Below are 15,505 nucleotides of genomic sequence, written 5' to 3'. Positions count from 1 at the left end.
TGAAGTTTCAACAAGTTGTTCATTACTTTTAAGTTATCGTTTGAATCCACTTACGTGCCTGCGACTACTTTGCAATGTAATATATAATTTCAAAATTTTGTCTTATCATGATGCAGCCTGTCAGTAATATCCTCATAAGATAATGACCAATACTTTTAGTTCCTATTAAGTGAACTATATTGATTCTAAATTGTGTACAAATTCCAGACATTTTGTATCCTCTTTGGCTGCTTTCACACAACGATTTCTTCCTGGTCTATGTTTTTCTCATGTTATTTACATATTACACGTGTTCTACTGGCCAGATTTCTTTCCAGTTACGTGTATCGGTTAGCGATTCAATTGTGAATGTGACACAATGTATCCTCCTCCCGCCTCCTTAGTCTGATGTGGAAACATTTCCCTTGTTCAATTTTTTCCCAGTCCAAGATGATAATGAAAAATTTCATTTTCCTTATTCTCTGTTCGATTTTTTCAAAGTCGTCATGTAGCTGTACAAAAGTCTTCTCAGTATCATTTAGGAATTAGTGAGGTGATTTTTAAACAGGTGCTAGCGGCCCCTATCGATTTAGTTTTCGTGTTCTCCTAAACCAGTTTCGTTATTTTCACACAGCGTTAGCACCTGAATTGAGCTGTGTTTCTCTCCCCCGTCCCCGGACCTTCAAGGGGCAAGAAATTCTTCCTTTCTCTCATATCTATTCTTGTTGAGCAAATTAGTGTTTCCTGAGAAGGTGTTTTCTCTCTAGAAAAATATTTACATTTCAGTCATGAACTTTTCTTTATTTTCTTTACCTTTTATTCAATCTGCTTTGCCAAAAACTCAGCAGAAATATTTGGAAAATTAACTTACACAGAATTTGGCATGCGCTGACGACTTCTACAGATACAACAATGCATTAAGGACATAGAAAAACAACAGTAGCAGTTTAATGTGATATCATCATTCGTATGCTACGCACTAAAATTAAATTTCGCCTTATATTTCTGTATTTCACGTGTTATCCTTTGCCGAGATTACGACTACGGCGAAATATGTGCAGGATATTAGAATCAGTTTAAACACAGACAGCAGGCTTTGTCGGACCAAAATTAAGTTTTCGTAGTCAATGCAGGTTATCTCAGATGATATCCCGTCATTCAACAGTATATTTTGCTTCATATATTACTGCTGTTAGACGTTTTTGCACCCACAAACTTACTGTGATACTCATAGTTATTTTCTGGCCAAACTGAAAGAAAAACTGTTGTCCTCCGAGCGTTACTTTTACTCATTTCCATGAACAGGGCATAAGTTATGTGTATTACCAATTCATATCTCGCTGAATTATACTAAATTACTCGTATAAAGGAAGATGGTGAAAAAGTGCAAGTAAATCTACCAGTGGGCTTCATAGCAAAATATGTTGTAGTATTGTGACTGGCCTTGACGTCCTGGGTCCCGTATTCGAAACCAGCCAATGCTTGAATTTTGAATAAAAACCATCAGTAAAGGTGGTCGATAATTCCTGTATAAGGAATGACTCTCGTTCTACCGAAGGCCTTGTAAAGTGGGCGGAGATGCGAACAGAATTTTATGGCAACCTCTTGTCCTTGGGGTGGGAAATTGCCCCTAGAAGGCGGAAGAAATAACAATGAAAAACGGCATGAGAATGCAGAACGCAATGGAAACCGTTCATGTGTATCCACACAATGTGTGTCCACAGGACATGTCGCGTGTGGCTGAAAAAGTGCTTTGATAATCTCTCCATTGGGAAAAATATCGAATTTCTCTCACATTCGGATCTCCATGAGAGGACTGCCAAGGAGGAGGGGGGGAGGGGCCGGGAATCCAAGAAAAAACTGAGTAACCAAGGAAAGGGGAACATATTATGAATCGGAGCGTGGAATGCAAGAAGCTTAGTCTAGATATAGTTGGGGTCAGTGAAGTGAAATAAAAAGAAGATAAGGATTTCTGGTAAGACGAATATAGGGTAACATCACCAGCAGCAGGATTCTTTCAGAATAAGAAAGTAAGGCGTAGAGTGTGCTACTGCAATCAGTTCAGTGATAGGGTTGTTTTCATCAGAATCGACAACAAACGAACGCTAACAGCAATAATGCAAGTATCCATTACGTTACAAGCAGAAGATGAAGATTTAGAGAATATAATTAGCCTTTTGAAAGAGTAATTCAGTTTGTGAAAGGAGAAGATAGTCTAACAATCATGGAGGATTGAAACGTGGTGGTAGAGGAAGGAAGAGAAGTAAGAGATGCGGGAGAGTATGGGCTTGAAGATAGAAATGAGGGAGGTGGGAGACGTATTGGATTCTGGAATGAATTTCAGCTAATTATATCGAACACACTGTTCAAAAATTGTAAGAGAAGGTGGTCCACTTGGATAAGACCTGAAGATATGGGAAGATTTCAGCTGGATTACATCATGGTCAGACAGAGATTCCGAAATTAGATATTGGGCTGTAAGGCGTGCTGAAGAGCAGGTACAGGTATGGATCACAATCTATTAACGTTGAATAGCATATTGAACCTTAAGAGAATCGTCCGAAACAAAATCAATGTTGAAAGAAGAGCATTACGAAAGTATTGAAGAATGATGAAACGAGTTGAAATTCTCTGAGGCTGTAGACACCGCGTAATGAATGCCACTGCAGGCAGTTCATTTGAAGGGGATGGACATATCTAAAAATTGCAGTCACGGAAGTTGGACTGATAAACACAGGTACAAGGAAGGTAACTGCGAAGAACCCATGAGGAACAGAAGAAATGCAGCAATTAATCGACGAAAGATAGAAACGCAAAAATGATCAGGTAATTTCAGGAGTAGAGAAATATGAGCAAGTTAGGAATGAAATGAAGTGCAGAGGAAGTCAAGGAGATATGGCTGTATGAAAAATGTGAAGAGATCGATCAAGAAATTGGCGTAGGAAGGACCTATTCTGCTTATAGAAAAGTCAAAACAGCTTTTGGTGAAATCAAAAGCAAGGACGTCAACATTAAAAATGCAGCAGGTATTTCACCCTTAAGGGCAGAGGAGAGAGCGAATAAGTGGAAAGAGTTCGCTGAAGACATCTGGGTTGGGGATGACGTAGTTCAGAAATTAGAAATAGATTTGGAAGACATAGGGGGTCCAGTGCTGGAGTCAGAATTTAGTAGAGATTTGGAAGACTTACGATCAGATAATGCAAAAGGGATAGTTAATATTTCTTCGAAATATCAGAAATCATTGGGGGGAAGTGGAAATGGCAGCTAAGCGACTATTGAGGTTGCTGTCTATAATCTGTGAGTTTGGAGACGTGCCATCAAAGATTTGGAAAAATGTCATCCAAACAATCCCGAAGACAGCAGGAGAAGGTATATGCGAGAACTATAGGACAATCAGCTTCACGACTCAAGCATTCAAGTTGCTAACAAGAATGTAACTAGAAGAATGGAAAAGGAAACTGAGGATCTATAAGTTGTGGATCAGTTTGGCTTTCTAAAGATAAGGCTCCACCAGAGAAGCAGTTCTGACGTAGTGATTGATCACGGAAGTAAGACATACAAAACAAGCCGCATTCATGGGATCTCCTCGCCCATTGAAATGGTGTAAGATATTTGGAATTTTGAGAAAACTGGGAGTAAGCTATAAGGAAAAACGGATAATACATAATATGTACAAGAACCAAGAGGGAATAATAGAAATAGATCAGGAACGAGGTACTCGGATTAAAGAGGATGTAAGACAGGGATGCAATCTTCCACCACGTATTATTCAACCTATACGTCGAAGTTGCAATGACGGAAACAAAGGAAATGCTCAAAAGTGGGATTATAATTTAGGTGAAAGAATATTGGTGATAAAATTCATTGTCGACGTTGGTATCCTAAGTAAAGGCGAAGAAGAATTACAGAATGAAAAAAAAGCTCTGAGCACTATGGGACTTAAATTCTGAGGTCATCAGTCCCCTAGAACTTAGAACTTCTTAAACCTAACTAACTTAAGGACATCACACACATCCATGACCGAGGCAGGATTCGAACCTGCGATCATAGCGGTCGCGCGGTTCCAGACTGTAGCGCCTAGAACCGCTCGGCCACCCTGGCCGGCTTACAGAATGAGTTGAATGGGATAAACAGTCTAATGAGTACAGAATACGGACTGAGAGTGTGAATGTACATTTGTACCACACCATTGTATGGTAGTGAAATGCGGACTGTGGGAGAACTAGAACAGAAGTGAGTTGAAGCTTTTGTGATGTGGTGCTACAGAAGAATGCTGAAAATCAGGTAGACTGATAAGGGATGAGGAGGTCCTCCGCAGAATCGGCTTATAAAGGAACATGTGGAAAACTCTGACAAGAAGGGCAGCATGATTGGACATGTGCCGAGACACTGGCGAATAGCATCCGTGATATTAGACCGAGCTGTAGAGGGTAAGCTGTAGGAGGAGGAAGAGATTGGAATACATCCAACAAATAACTAAGGACTTTAGGTGTACGAGGAAGACGATAGCACAATAGAGAAGTCTTGGAAGGCTGCCGGCCGTTATGACCGAGCGGTTCTAGGCGCTGCAGTCCGGTACCGCGCAGCTCCTACGGTCGCAGGTTCGAATCCTGCCTCGAGCATGGAGGTGTGTGATGTCCTTAGGTTAGTTAGGTTTAAGTAGTTCTAAGTCTAGGGGACTGATGACCTCAGATGTTAAGTCCCATAGTGCTCAGAGCCATTTGAACCATCTTGGAAGGCCGCATCAGATGAGTCAAAAGATTGACGATTCAATAAGAAAATTTTCCTTTAGTGGCATTTAACAGCGACTGATAACTGAATACTACATACTCCTCAACGCCTTCCCCTTTTGTGTTCTGTGTGGTAAAGAGAACATAGTTGATCATTAATCATATACTTCTCTCTCTCGCTCTTCAGGCCCCCATCTCTCTGCTCCACGCCACACTCAGCGGCGATATAACCTTTGATTTAGTGAGACCTATGCTGGAGGAGATAATGCATTGCTTGACTGATCTCGGAACGTGCACTCTCGGTACTTTAACACGAAAGCTCGCCGTGATCCAATACGCCTCTCTTGTAGCGTCTGCCACTAGAGTTTGACGAGCTCGCGCGCTGGCTTAATCGACCGTTGATTCTAGTCTGCGTGCTTAATTCATCCAGCCTGTTAATGGCACTGGACTGGCGCGGAGTACACAGAATCAAACGCACGCAGTGTTTCTACCCTATCGCAGATGAATTTCAGTACTTTAGGAATCTACCAAGGAATCACTGCAAATTTCGGCATATCCATAATTCCTAAATAGGAGGGAGGGACCATAGCCAATAGGAATATTACCATTTTCCACAGTACCGTCTGCTGTAATTCCATTATCAATTACTGGCGACCAGTTTCGACGATACACTTCGTCAGCACCAGGCCCTCTAAATACGAAGTGGCTGAATTTTCCAGAAAGTCATCAATCGTACGGTATGTGGTTGCTTGTTACAAGAGCTGATGTGGATACCGGTTATGTTCACGTGACACTTCATAACTGATATGTTTCGAGAACATTCAGCCCTGTGTATTTATAGCGTCTGATGATGACGACGTGTATCGTCGAAACCGATTTCCAATAAACTGATAATGACATTACAGCTGACGGTAAAATTGAAATATCTGTGCAAATTATCTTAGGAATAGTATTGTGTATTCTCTGTACATTAATTCTTGCCGGTCAGATACTCCATCACATTTTGCGGTTATGGATCTTTTAAGGTCGTTAAAATTTTCAAAGGTGATTTATGTAGACTGTAGACGTTAGGAGCCCAGTAACACTCCTTCAAGATAGGCCAGAAGCTATTTCACATATGATGCCTCCTTTTTGAGAGCACAGAATTAAGCTGGTCGTGTTTTTTGAGGAAACTTTTAATGCAGTTACAAATCTGTTGTAATATTCTGTAAGATTTTAGTTTGCTTGCTAGGAGGCGAAACTGTATCGAATGACGTATAAAAGCCAAGGAGCGTATCGTCATCCTGGGATTATATACTGGCTTCTGTAATCTATGGCCGACTGTGTTGCAGTCGCATCAGTGACAGAATATAAGTACAGTTATTACTAACTCGTTCAGTAGAACAGTAGAGAGTCCAAAACCTTTGCGGAAGTCTTAGTTCTTGAATTGTACACTGTTGTGCGAAACGTATGAACGAAGATAACTTTCGAATGGTATCACTGTCAAGTAACACAAGAAAAAATAAAAAGAACTGTTACAGTATAATCAGACGATAATTGGAAAAAATGAGCAATGAGACTAACAGAAATGACGGTTTAATTCAAAGACAATAATTACACTGAATTCACATCGATTTGTGATGGACTTTAAAAGAGACGGGACACGGCCCGTAATAGGATGTCGAACAGCAGGTGGCAGTGCATGCTCAGGAAGGCGAACTCATCCTGCCCACAATGTTGTAAAGGCATCTTCTGGTAGGATGTTCAGTTCCGCTACCAGCTCTGTTGATTACTGTTGGAGGCTCGTAGGTGTTAGTGGACGTACGGCAGTTCTTCTTCCCAAGGCACCCCAAGCGTGCTCTATGGCATTTGAGTCGGAGAAACGGGCAAAGCCGGTACATTCGCCGAACATCCCCTCGTCCCAGGAGCTCCTACACCTGCACAGTTCGATGCAGTAGCGCAGACACATGCATAAGGAAGAAGTGAGGGCCGAAAGCGCCCCTGAGAAGACGCCCATGGTGAACGAATATAGTGTTGTAATGGTTAAAATGGTTCAAATGGCTCTGAGCACTATGGGACTTAACTTCTAATGTCATCAGCCCCCTAGAACTTAGAACTACTTAAACCTACCTAACCTAAGGACATCACACACATTCATGCCCGAAGAAATATTCGAACCTGCGACCGTAGCGGTCGTGCTGTTCCAGACTGTAGCGCCTAGAACCGCTCGTCCCCCCGGCCGGCGTGTTGCAAATGACCTTGACCAGTGAGCGTACCTTGTCCAAAGATCTTAAGATCAGCATGCCCATGCAACATTGTGTCTCCCCATCCCATAACACCTTGACCACCAAAACGATCATGTTCCTCTCCTAAATAAATGTAAATTACGTGTGACTATGGCCTCCCGTCGTTTTGATGGCCCAGGTGTTACGGTGTTGAGAGGCATAATGATGCACAGTGGTACATAATGACCTCCAAATCCGTGAAACGGTACACCCACTGGTCAACGCTGTTGTGACATTGCACTCCTTCCCCATGCACATCCGTTGAGGGCTGCATTCGGTCCTGACTTCACTTTTATGGACGACAATGCGCGACCGCACCGAGCAGCGCTAGTGCAGTATCTCTTGAAACGAGAGCGTATTCAGCAAATGGACTGGCTTGCCCGTTCCCATAGAGCAGGTGTGGAATGCAGCGGGAAAACGTGCTGCAACACGCCTTCATGCACCAATGACCATCCAACAGTTGTCAACCGTGTTAGTGGATGAATGGAACGCCCCATCACAAGAACTGATTACCAACCCCAGGTCCCAGCTAAAAATATGTCCTGTAACGAGGGCCTCCCGTCGGGTAGACCGCTCGCCTGGTGCAAGTCTTTCGATTTGACGCCACTTCGGCGACTTGCGCGTCGATGGGGATGAAACGATGATAATTGGACAACACAACACCCACTCCTTGAGCGGAGGAAATCCCCGACCCAGCCCGGAATCGAACCCGGGCCCTTAGGATTGACAGCCTGTCGCGCTGCCCATTTTTATTCATTTATTTATTTTTATTTTTTATGTGTCCGCTTGTAGCTATGCTACAAAAGAATTAAATATCTGGCTTTCAGCGGGTCTCGAAAAGCGAACAAAGGCAGCATACACCTGACAGGCAAGCACGTTACCGTTTTCGTTTTTTCTTGTTTTTTTTTTTAGAATAACATTAAATACAACAAAATATAACATATTCTGTCTTGAAATTTCCTGGCAGATTAAAGCTGTGTGCCCGACCGAGACTCGAACTCGGGACCTTTGCCTTTCGCGGGCAAGTGCTCTACCAACTGAGCTACCGAAGCACGACTCAGGCCCGGTATTCTGTCTTCTTCCTTTTTTTTCAATAATCGTTATTGAACAAACTAACAGTACATATATATACACTATGCAAGAGTTCTTCAAGGTACCATTTAAACATATACAAATGACTATTAGTTAAACAAAAATATTAGAAAAACATTGTTGTTGTTGTGGTCTTCAGTCCTGAGACTGGTTTGATGCAGCTCTCCATGCTACTCTATCCTGTGCAAGCTTCTTCATCTCCCAGTAGCCGGCCGAAGTGGCCGTGCGGTTAAAGGCGCTGCAGTCTGGAACCGCAAGACCGCTACGGTCGCAGGTTCGAATCCTGCCTCGGGCATGGATGTTTGTGATGTCCTTAGGTTAGTTAGGTTTAACTAGTTCTAAGTTCTAGGGGACTAATGACCTCAGCAGTTGAGTCCCATAGTGCTCAGAGCCATCTCCCAGTACCTACTGCAACCTACATCCTTCTGAATCTGCTTAGTGTATTGATCTCTTGGTCTCCCTCTACGATTTTTACCCTCCACGCTGCCCTCCAATGCTAAATTTGTGATCCCTTGATGCCTCAAAACATGTCCTACCAACCGATCCCTTCTTCTAGTCAAGTTGTGCCACAAACTTCTCTTCTCTCCAATCCTATTCAATACCTCCTCATTAGTTACGTGATCTACCCACCTTATCTTCAGCATTCTTCTGTAGCACCACATTTCGAAAGCTTCTATTCTCTTCTTGTCCAAACTAGTTATCGTCCATGTTTCACTTCCATACATGGCTACACTCCATACAAATACTTTCAGAAACGACTTCCTGACACCTAAATCTATACTCGATGTTAACAAATTTCTCTTCTTGAGAAACGCTTTCCTTGCCATTGCCAGTCTACATTTTATATCCTCTCTACTTCGACCATCATCAGTTATTTTACTCCCTAAATAGCAAAACTCCTTTACTACTTTAAGTGTCTCATTTCCTAATCTAATTCCCTCAGCATCACCCGACTTAATTTGACTACATTCCATTATCCTCGTTTTGCTTTTGTTGATGTTCATCTTATATCCTCCTTTCAAGACACTGTCCATTCCGTTCAACTGCTCTTCCAAGTCCTTTGCTGTCTCTGACAGAATTACAATGTCATCGGCGAACCTCAAAGTTTTTACTTCTTCTCCATGAATTTTAATACCTACTCCGAATTTTTCTTTTGTTTCCTTTACTGCTTGCTCAATATACAGATTGAGTAACATCGGGGAGAGGCTACAACCCTGTCTCACTCCTTTCCCAACCACTGCTTCCCTTTCATGCCCCTCGACTCTTATAACTGCCATCTGGTTTCTGTACAAATTGTAAATAGCCTTTCGCTCCCTGTATTTTACCCCTGACACCTTCAGAATTTGAAAGAGAGTATTCCAGTCAACATTGTCAAAAGCTTTCTCTAAGTCTACAAATGCTAGAAACGTAGGTTTGCCTTTTCTTAATCTTTCTTCCAAGATAAGTCGTAAGGTCAGTATTGCCTCACGTGTTCCAACATTCCTACGGAATCCAAACTGATCTTCCCCGAGGTCAGCTTCTACCAGTTTTTCCATTCGTCTGTAAAGAATTCGCGTTAGTATTTTGCAGCTGTGACTTATTAAACTGATAGTTCGGTAATTTTCACATCTGTCAACACCTGCTTTCTTTGGGATTGGAATTATTATATTCTTCTTGAAGTCTGAGGGTATTTCGCCTGTCTCATACATCGTGCTCACCAGATGGTAGAGTTTTGTCATGACTGGCTCTCCCGAGGCCATCAGTAGTTCTAGTGGAATGTTGTCTACTCCCGGGGCCTTGTTTCGACTCAGGTCTTTCAGTGCTCTGTCAAACTCTTCACGCAGTATCTTATCTCCCATTTCGTCTTCATCTACATCCTCTTCCATTTCCATAATATTGTCCTCAAGTACATCTCCCTTGTATAAACCCTCTATATACTCCTTCCACCTTTCTACCTTCCCTTCTTTGCTTAGAACTGGGTTGCCATCTGAGCTCTTGATATTCATACAAGTGGTTCTCTTTTCTCCAAAGGTCTCTCTAATTTTCCTGTAGGCAGTATCTATCTTACCCCTAGTGAGATAAGACTCTACATCCTTACATTTGTCCTCTAGCCATCCCTGCTTAGCCATTTTGCACTTCCTGTCGATCTCATTTTTGAGACTTTTGTATTCCTTTTTGCCTGCTTCATTTACTGCATTTTTATATTTTCTCCTTTCATCAATTAAATTCAATATTTCTTCTGTTACCCAAGGATTTCTATTAGTTCTTGTCTTTTTGCCTATTTGTTCTTCTGCTGCCTTCACCACTTCATCCCTCAGAGCTACCCATTCTTCTTCTACTGTATTTCTTTCCCCCATTCCTGTCAATTGTTCCCTTATGCTCTCCCTGAAACTCTCTACAACCTCTGGTTCTTTCAGTTTATCCAGGTCCCATCTCCTTAAATTCCCACCTTTTTGCAGTTTCTTCAGTTTCAATCTGCAGTTCATAACCAATAGATTGTGGTCAGAATCCACATCTGCCCCAGGAAATGTCTTACAATTTAAAACCTGGTTCCTAAATCTCTGTCTTACCATTATATAATCTATCTGAAACCTGTCAGTATCTCCTGGCTTCTTCCATGTATACAGCCTCCTTTCATGATTCTTGAACCAAGTGTTAGCTATGATTAAGTTATGCTCTGTGCAAAATTCTACAAGGCGGCTTCCTCTTTCATTCCTTCCCCCCAATCCATATTCACCTACTATGTTTCCTTCTCTCCCTTTTCCTACTGACGAATTCCAGTCACCCATGACTATTAAATTTCGTCTCCCTTCACTATCTGAATAATTTCTTTTATCTCGTCATACATTTCATCTATTTCTTCATCATCTGCAGAGCTAGTTGGCATATAAACTTGTACTACTGTAGTAGGCATGGGCTTTGTGTCTATCTTGGCCACAATAATGCGTTCACTATGCTGTTTGTAGTAGCTAACCCGCACTCCTATTTTTTTATTCATTATTAAACCTACTCCTGCATTACCCCTATTTGATTTTGTATTTATAACCCTGTAATCACCTGACCAAAAGTCTTGTTCCTCCTGCCACCGAACTTCACTAATTCCCACTATATCTAACTTTAACCTATCCATTTCCCTTTTTAAATTTTCTAACCTACCTGCCCGATTAAGTGATCTGACATTCCACGCTCCGATCCGTAGAACGCCAGTTTTCTTTCTCCTGATAACGACGTCCTCTTGAGTAGTCCCCGCCCGGAGATCCGAATGGGGGACTATTTTACCTCCGGAATATTTTACCCAAGAGGACGCCATCATCATTTAATCATACAGTAGAGCTGCATGTCCTCGGGAAAAATTACGGCTGTAGTTTCCCCTTGCTTTCAGCCGTTCGCAGTACCAGCACAGCAAGGCCGTTTTGGTTAATATTACAAGGCCAGATCAGTCAATCATCCAGACTGTTGCCCCTGCAACTACTGAAAAGGCTGCTGCCCCTCTTCAGGAACCACATGTTTGTCTGGCCTCTCAACAGATACCCCTCCGTTGTGGTTGCACCTACGGTACGGCCATCTGTATCGCTGAGGCACGCAAGCCTCCCCACCAACGGCAAGGTCCATGGTTCATGGAGGGGGAGAAAAACATTAAATACAACAAAATATAAAATATTGTCTTCTTCCTTTTTTTATTTTTATTTTGTGGTCGATGCATGAGAACGTGGATAAGGGTGTTGCATCATGTGACAGGTAGGTATGGCACACCCCAACTTTGAGGGGGATCAAGGAAGACGCTGCGGAGATAACCGGCAAAAGCTTGTCGGTAAGATGGTTTTCTGGTGAGGGTGGTATGCGCGGTCACAACTTTGTACCAGAATTCAAGGACTGTATGCGGACCACTCTGAAAGAGGTATTCTAAAGCCTGTCCTCGAAACCAGATTAGGGTATGGTGCTTAGCAAGAGGGTAGTGAAATGTCTGGGGCAACAACAAGAAATCCGGGGTTACCGTCGTTGGCGGGGCACGGAGGTAAAAGGCCACGATGCGTTGGATGAGGAGCCATACGTTTCGTTTTAGGTGGCACGTAAGACGGTGCTCGTCGGTGTCTTCGAGCTGACAGTCAGGGCAGAGTGGGGAGGTGGCAAGTCCTATGCGATAAAGTCGACTATTAGTCGCGAATTTGCCATAGACTAAAACATACCAGAATGCAGACACAGACGACGGTAAAAAGGGTGTATGCACCCCCCCCCCCCAAACCGTTCGCCAGTTAATGTCAGGGTGCTGTAGCACCTTGCGGTCGCGAGGGTTGGACAGCATGAACAAACGATAATCATCTTTTGAACGGGGAGGACGGGTGACTGGAAGATCGGCCCGAACGTAGCTGAGTTCCATGAAACAATTGGCGAAGTGGTACAGTAATGGAGAAATAGGTGTCAAATTGATCGGTGGATCGAGAGGTGCTGGTCGGAGGATATCTAAGAGACTGCGTGTTAAGGACGGGACCGGCCCCTGCCAGTGCCGCAACAGAGTGTGGACAAAGAGTGCAGAAGCTCGTGCCCGCACGTTGACGAGTCCGAGGCCACCTTTTGCAGGAGGCAGTGTTAGAGTGTTGTAGCGGACTTTGAAAAGTGCCCCTGCTGACACGAAATATCCAAAGGCTGATTGGATGCGACGGCCAAGGAGTAACGGCATTGGGAGGATCTGGGCGACGTGTACCAGTTTATGGGCGACATACATGTTGACATAGGACACACGTTGGAGTTGGTTTAAGTTACGGTGCACTTGACGGCCACACAGTTACCGGGGGCGGACGGGTCCCAACTGGGAGCGAGTTGCAGAGAATGCACGGCTGCCTATGGTGATCGCACACCCTATTAAGACCCATGTTCTGCCTTTTGGTAATGTCCAGGTGGCAATCATTATTGGCGGCGACTTCGGTGTAACTATTGTCTTTGAACAAAAGAATCATTTCCGATCGTCTCATTGTGTAATTCTTTCATCTACCTTCTGTCCTACACCGTACCGTATCAGAATTTTCTCTGAGTGGTCTGAGATTCATCGAGCTATGTCACTTGGCAGTGAAACATTATTCGAAATTCACTTTTGTCCTTAAGTTTTGCACACCAGTGTACTGCTTCTAAACCCAACAGCATATATATTAAGAGACGCATGCAGTGTAACGTAATTGGGGAGATGAGACTCACAGTGTACGATGAGCATGATGCGCTTGCTGACGCTGGGTGGGACGCCGTTGGAGGCGATGCACAGGTAGGCCCCCATGTGGAGCCGGTTGACGCGCGTGATGTTGAAGACGGGGCCCTCGACGCTCGTCACTGCAGCATCAATCCACAAGACATCATGTAAATGTACACTCTCCCAAAGTGGTTGAATGCAAGTGAAACTCTATCTACAGCTGCTGTGGTGTGCAAGAATCTGCAGTGCTTTTACAATACTTTACGGATCGATTAACAAGACACTTGTTGTGCAATTGCGACGTTTTTCTTTGTAATGTGTATCCGCAACTCCCTTCGTGGATGCTGAGGCTTATACCCAAAATACAGAATTTTTGTTGTACCTGTTATGCAAATAGTCTTTAATAGGAATATTGCACAGTTGCTGTATTGGTCACTAAACAAGAAGCCACCAGATGATAAAGCAACAGCATTATTTGATGGGTTTCGGGTAGAAACGATCATCAGATTGTCTGCAAACCAGAAATATATACATAAAATAACAGAAAATGCAACTATAGAATGAATATACAAGAGAATGAAACTACAAGTAAACGACAGTATGAAAAAAAAATCTGTTACCGAAAACTAAGAGGCTAGCTACAATGTAATTACCAGGAAGACAAGCCACCAGAGGGAGGTTATGGATACGAAAGTACCACCACGAAGCGAGAGAAGCAGGAATTATTTTTCTTTTTTATAAGAAGTGTAGTACACAAAATTGAACATTTACAAAAGTATACAAATTATGAATAATAAAATGAACGAAGAAAAGAAATTTAACACTATATAAAAAGTATTATCGACAAAAAAAGAGGTACGTATAAAGTGACAGATAAACAGAATAAAAATTCCAGAAGAGTGACATAAATTCAAATCTTCATACAGAATTACACAAACAAAACAAATGAAGGAAAATTATTTTAAAAGCTACAATAAGATAGAAGTAAGAAAAGCAGACGTAATCTAGGGTGAGAAATCATCAAAGTCGATAGAAGAGATGTGTTTCACAGTAGCGACGATGAACAAGTCCTCATAGCTTCTCAGGTATGCATTTTAGAGCCCGTGTTTACTAGACATTTGTTTCTTCTCTTAGTCCATACTACCGTCTCTGAAAGGTGCATACCCTACATTCTTAGCAACAACAGTATCTTATTGATTGGCGACTCCATGGCGTGTTGTGTGCACCACGACTAAATAGTGGATAGAATTGGAAGGAAAATCAGCATTGGCCGTATTTTGTTGTTTTATTGTCAGCAAAATCGATTTTCGGTCATGTAGTGACCATCCTCAGTGCTGTAATATACAATTAAAATTGGTAGGCACTGGTATCAAGTTATAACCACAAGCTTAGAGCGATCATTATGTGATCACTCTAAGCTTGTGGTTATAGCTTGGTACCGGTGCCTACCAATTTCATTGTATATTACAGCACTTTGGATGGTCACTAAGTGACCGAAAACCGATTTTGCTGACAACAAAACAACAAAATACGGCCAATACTGATTTTCCTTCCAATTCTAAACAACAGTATCAGTACATGTATTCCGCTGTCAGAAGTATTGGAATATTTTCGCTTGTAACTTTCGACTCATTCGTTTCCGAACCAGAGACCCTTACAACAAATTGATACATTAATCTACATCCATAATTTTGGAAAGTTCGTAACATCATCACAGTATTACCCTGTATATACTTACATTTACAGTTGCCGGATCGTATTACTTTGACGCTTTGTAGCGTCGATGGATGATGTTTCCAGACGCGGATTCCCATGTAAAACCTCATATACTATGTCCCCTCAACAACCTTTTGAAGTGTGTAATATCAATTGTGAAACGGCAGGAGTCCTAAACTGTTTCCACTTGCTGATGAAAAAGCTTGGTAGCGAAGGATTTTGAGTGTAACGTAGGTAATGTATCAAACAGTGCATTTCAAGATATAAGTTCGTGGCTTGTAGAAAATAACTTATTGCTAATAGCATTACGGCTCAGTTTGTACAGTTTCCAATATACAATTCAACTAAAACTGACGGTATGGATACATAGAATGGGCTTGAAGAATCCAGATACTTAGGTATCCAGGTAGATGGTAATGTGTCCTGGAATGCCCTTGTTCAGGATCTTGTAGAAAAACTGACTGCTGCTATATGTACCACTAGAATGTTTGCTTATTTTAATTCGCTTATAACGTACGGCAACATAGTGTGGGTTAACTCTTTCCATTCACCAAGGGTATATTTCG

The 15,505-nt window shown here is 42.4% G+C and overlaps 1 protein-coding gene across 1 annotated transcript in view; it reads right to left on the bottom strand.

Moving 5' to 3' along the window:
- Nucleotides 1-15,505, bottom strand: part of LOC126260861 (neurotrimin-like) — a gene marked incomplete at its 3' end in the record, with an annotated part of 376,714 nt that overhangs the window by 251,277 nt on the left and 109,932 nt on the right. Inside the window, exon 4 of the mRNA XM_049958274.1 lies at nt 13,235-13,363. Within this exon, the coding sequence (XP_049814231.1) occupies nt 13,235-13,363 (129 nt within the window). The remainder of the gene's footprint in view (nt 1-13,234; nt 13,364-15,505) is intronic.

Source organism: Schistocerca nitens, chromosome 5 (genome assembly GCF_023898315.1).
Source record: "Schistocerca nitens isolate TAMUIC-IGC-003100 chromosome 5, iqSchNite1.1, whole genome shotgun sequence".
NCBI classification, from domain to species: domain Eukaryota; kingdom Metazoa; phylum Arthropoda; class Insecta; order Orthoptera; family Acrididae; genus Schistocerca; species Schistocerca nitens.
This window is presented reverse-complemented; position numbering and strand designations above follow the sequence as displayed.